This window comes from Trichechus manatus, unplaced genomic scaffold (genome assembly GCF_000243295.1).
Source record: "Trichechus manatus latirostris isolate Lorelei unplaced genomic scaffold, TriManLat1.0 scaffold00191, whole genome shotgun sequence".
NCBI classification, from domain to species: domain Eukaryota; kingdom Metazoa; phylum Chordata; class Mammalia; order Sirenia; family Trichechidae; genus Trichechus; species Trichechus manatus.
In genome coordinates, this window is record NW_004444127.1 from 2480946 (window position 1) to 2484402 (window position 3457).

The following is a 3457-nucleotide window of genomic DNA, read 5'->3' on the forward strand; positions in this document are numbered from 1 at the left end:
TCTTTATAACCCATCTTGTTAGCTGACGTTATGTTACACGTTGATTATTTGTTTCTTGGATGTCTTCCCCACCATCTCCATGAGGATAGAGCCCTGCTTCCTTGCTCACTGTTATATCGCTACTCACTGACACAGTGCCTGATGCATGGAAGCACTCAATAAATACTTGCTGAATGAATGAATTTGTAAACCCTTTCCCCTCTCATTTAATCCTCATACAATTCTGTAAGCTCATTACTGTCGCCCCCTCTCATTTTACAGAGGAGAAAACTGAGGCTCAGAAAAGATCCCTGAAAAAAAGAAAAGATCCCTGCAACATGTATTCATTTGTTTCTCTGTTTATAGCCTACCTTATCCTGTGAGAGAAACCCTGGTGGCATAGTGGTTAAGAGCTATGACTGCTAACCAAAAGGTCAGCAGTTCAAATCCACCAAGCACTCCTTGGAAACCCTTTGGGGCAGTTCTCCTCTATCTTATAGGGTCACTATGAGTCAGAATCAGCTCGACAGCAGTGGGTTTGGGTTTCTTGGTTTATCCTATGGGATAAACTGTCTACTACTACTCTGTCACATGGGATCACTATGAGTCAAAAATTGACTCAACAGCACCCAACAACAACATTCCAAAAATGAGTTAAGGCGACTCAGAGAGGTTTATGACCTGATCCTGGTTACACAGCTGGTAAGTGGCAGAAACAGGACATGAGCCCGCGCCTCTGCCTCCATCCTCATTGCTTTTTCCACTACACCACTGTCCTATGTGCCCAACCTAGTGTCACACATACAGAGGTGCTGAGGACAGAGAGCTGTGTGTGGGCTGGGCACCCCCAGTGAGCATACCTGATGGTTGTGATGAAGTTGGAGACCTCAGCAGGGCCAAGAGGTGAAGGTGGGAGAAGTTAAGCGGAGAGGAAGACCAGACTGGGGCCGGGGTGCGGCTTCTAGCCCAGGCAGGCCTGGCAGCAGCCTGGCAGCCTCTAACTCTTGGGGCAGTCATCTGCTGCTGGGCTTGTTCCCACCTGCCCCTCGCCTTCCCGTGCAGCTCCCAGCTGTCTCCTGCCCCCGCCAACGGAAGGCGCCTGAGAGGCCTGTGGTCCTCTGCTCTTGGCCAGCCGGCCTCTCGCAGGGCCCCCCAGTCAGGAAGTGCCGAAAGAGGAAGAGAGTCGCTGGGCAGGATGAATGCACTGGGGGCCGGTCACAGTGCTGAGGGAGGCTGCGATGTGGCCGCAGCTCTGGGTCCCACGGAGACGCTGGGGAGAGGAGAGGGGGAGCAGCCTGGGGTAGTGAGGCAGATGTGGCGCTACCGCTCGTGGGACGTGCCACAGATCCCGGCTGAGGCCCCCCAGACACAGTAGGTACTCGGGATGGCATGGTGTGGGCACAGGACCTCTGTCCTTCTATGAGGCTTTTATCTGGGGTGGAGAGGTGGGAGAAGTGGGGTTACTCACCTGTTGCCAGCAGCTCCATGGAGGCACAAAGAAGGGCATAGACAAGGGCAGGAGAGTTCTTGGCACAGAGAGGGTGATCTCTGATATTTGGATTGTTGGGGGGCATGCGGTGAGGCCTGAGCTCACAGGAGCTAAGAATGGAGGGAGCTAACGACAGGAGTATTTGGGGAGAGGAGTCCCCACAGGAATGTGGAGCTGGATGTTGAAAGTTTCTGAACCAGCTACGGGGCCTTGGGCAAACTCTAAGGGTCTTCAGCCCCTCCTTCAGAGCTTGGTGTAAAAGCTGCTAGAAAATTTCCCCACTAGGACCCGTATACCCCAGGAGGCCAGCATCAGATCCACTTGGAGATTTCACCCAGTCTTCCTCGCCACTCTGGCGCCAGCTGCTGGCTAGAGGGCTGGTACCCACCTCCTTGGTCAGAACTTCTCAAGGCTGGCAGAAAATTTGAAGGAAGCTGGGAGAAGGTTCTGGGCCTCTGGGTGCTGGCTGTTTCTCAATATCACAGGCTTGCCCGCAGGTCATGGCCTCCAGCATTGGCTATAAGTGGCTGGCTGAGGCTGGAAAAGGAGCTGCCAGAACCACAGAGGAGAGGGTGAGAGTGAAGGTGACACAGGATGTGGCTTTGCATAGAGTAGCGTGAACAGAAGAAACAGCGGACAGCTGCTGTGGGCATCAGGGTGGCAGAGTCTGGGGAGTAGGGGTGGCAGGGAACGGGCGGGGGAAGACCACGCATGCTCTCCAGCTTCCCGGCCTCCCTTTGTCAGCCTGGAAGGGGCTGTCAGAGGCTGCCAGAGCTCTGGATTCCCAAGCATGTGTGATGGCTTTGCCACCACAGGCGACTGCTCTGGTTCCAATTCCTTCCTCATCTCTGAGAAGGACAACTTCTGATGCCTTTCGGGGTGTTTGTGTGTGTATGCGAGATGTATTTCTGTGTGTCTGTGTGTGTAAGAGGGATGTGGCAATGTGTAACCATTGTCCTGGTGGGTATTTATGTGTGTGTATGGGTGACACAAATAGTTAAGCAACTGACTACTAGCCAAAAGATTGATGGTTCAAATCCACCCAGAGACACCTCAGAAGACAGTCCAGGTGATCTCCTTCAGAGAGGTCACAGCCTTGAAAACCCTTTGGAGCAGTTCTAATCTGCACGTACGGGGTCGCTGTGAGTCAGAGGCGACTCCACGGCAACTGACAACAATAACAGCAACATATTCTATGCGGGTGTATATGTTTATGAGTGGTGATGTGGTAAGGTGTAACTGTTGTCCTATGTAAACGTGTTTCTGAGTGTGTAAGCCAGGTGGAGGTGATTCATGTATGTATAAAAGATCTACAGGCTCAGCTGGATATTGTATTGGGAAAATGCTGTGTGTTAGGAGTGTGTGAAAGGGTTGGAAGCAGTTGTTGATTAGGAAGGATGAATAGATTTATCTTTATGAGAAACATGGATGTTCTTTATTGCTGCGTGTGCGTTAAGTGACTTTGGTCCTCGGGTGTATTTCTGAGAGTCAGAGGCTGGGGTGGGAAGTGATAGTTTGAGTAATAAGTGAGCATAATTGTGTAAGAGGCGTGTTTCTTCCGTGTATATGGGGGACACTGTGTTACTTTTGTCCCTGTGGGTGTGATTTGTGAGAGCCAAAGGGATAAGAGTGGAGATTTGTGTGTGGTTGCAAATAGACACAGGGTGTGTGAGAGACGTATATATTCCATGTGGATGTGGAAGGGAAGGTGGTGACGGCCGCCTTCGCGGGTGTACACTTGTAAGACTGTAGGTTGTTTGGTGGGCGAAGGCTAAGGGGAGGAGACGACGGTGTGTGTCTAGGTGCGGGCGGTGCGGGTATTTCTAATCCTGGTAGACTAGTTGCTGGGTTGGGGAGGCGGGGTCTAAGTGGTTCCGCCTCCTGATAAGCTCCGCCCCGCCAGGTCGCCTCAGTGGGTTGCGGTGAGGCCAGCGGCCGGCAGAGGGCGCCGCGGGCCAGGTGCCGCCGAGCAGCCGAGGGGGCGTGCTC

At 52.7% G+C, this 3457-nt stretch overlaps 1 protein-coding gene across 1 annotated transcript in view; it reads left to right on the top strand.

Annotated features, from left to right (window-relative positions):
• The first annotated feature begins 1174 nt into the window (after nt 1–1174).
• DGKZ (diacylglycerol kinase zeta) overlaps nt 1175–3457 on the top strand; it is a 34542-nt gene continuing 32259 nt past the window's right edge. The window contains exon 1 of the mRNA XM_004387662.1: nt 1175–1350. Coding sequence (XP_004387719.1) covers nt 1175–1350 — 176 coding nt within the window. The remainder of the gene's footprint in view (nt 1351–3457) is intronic.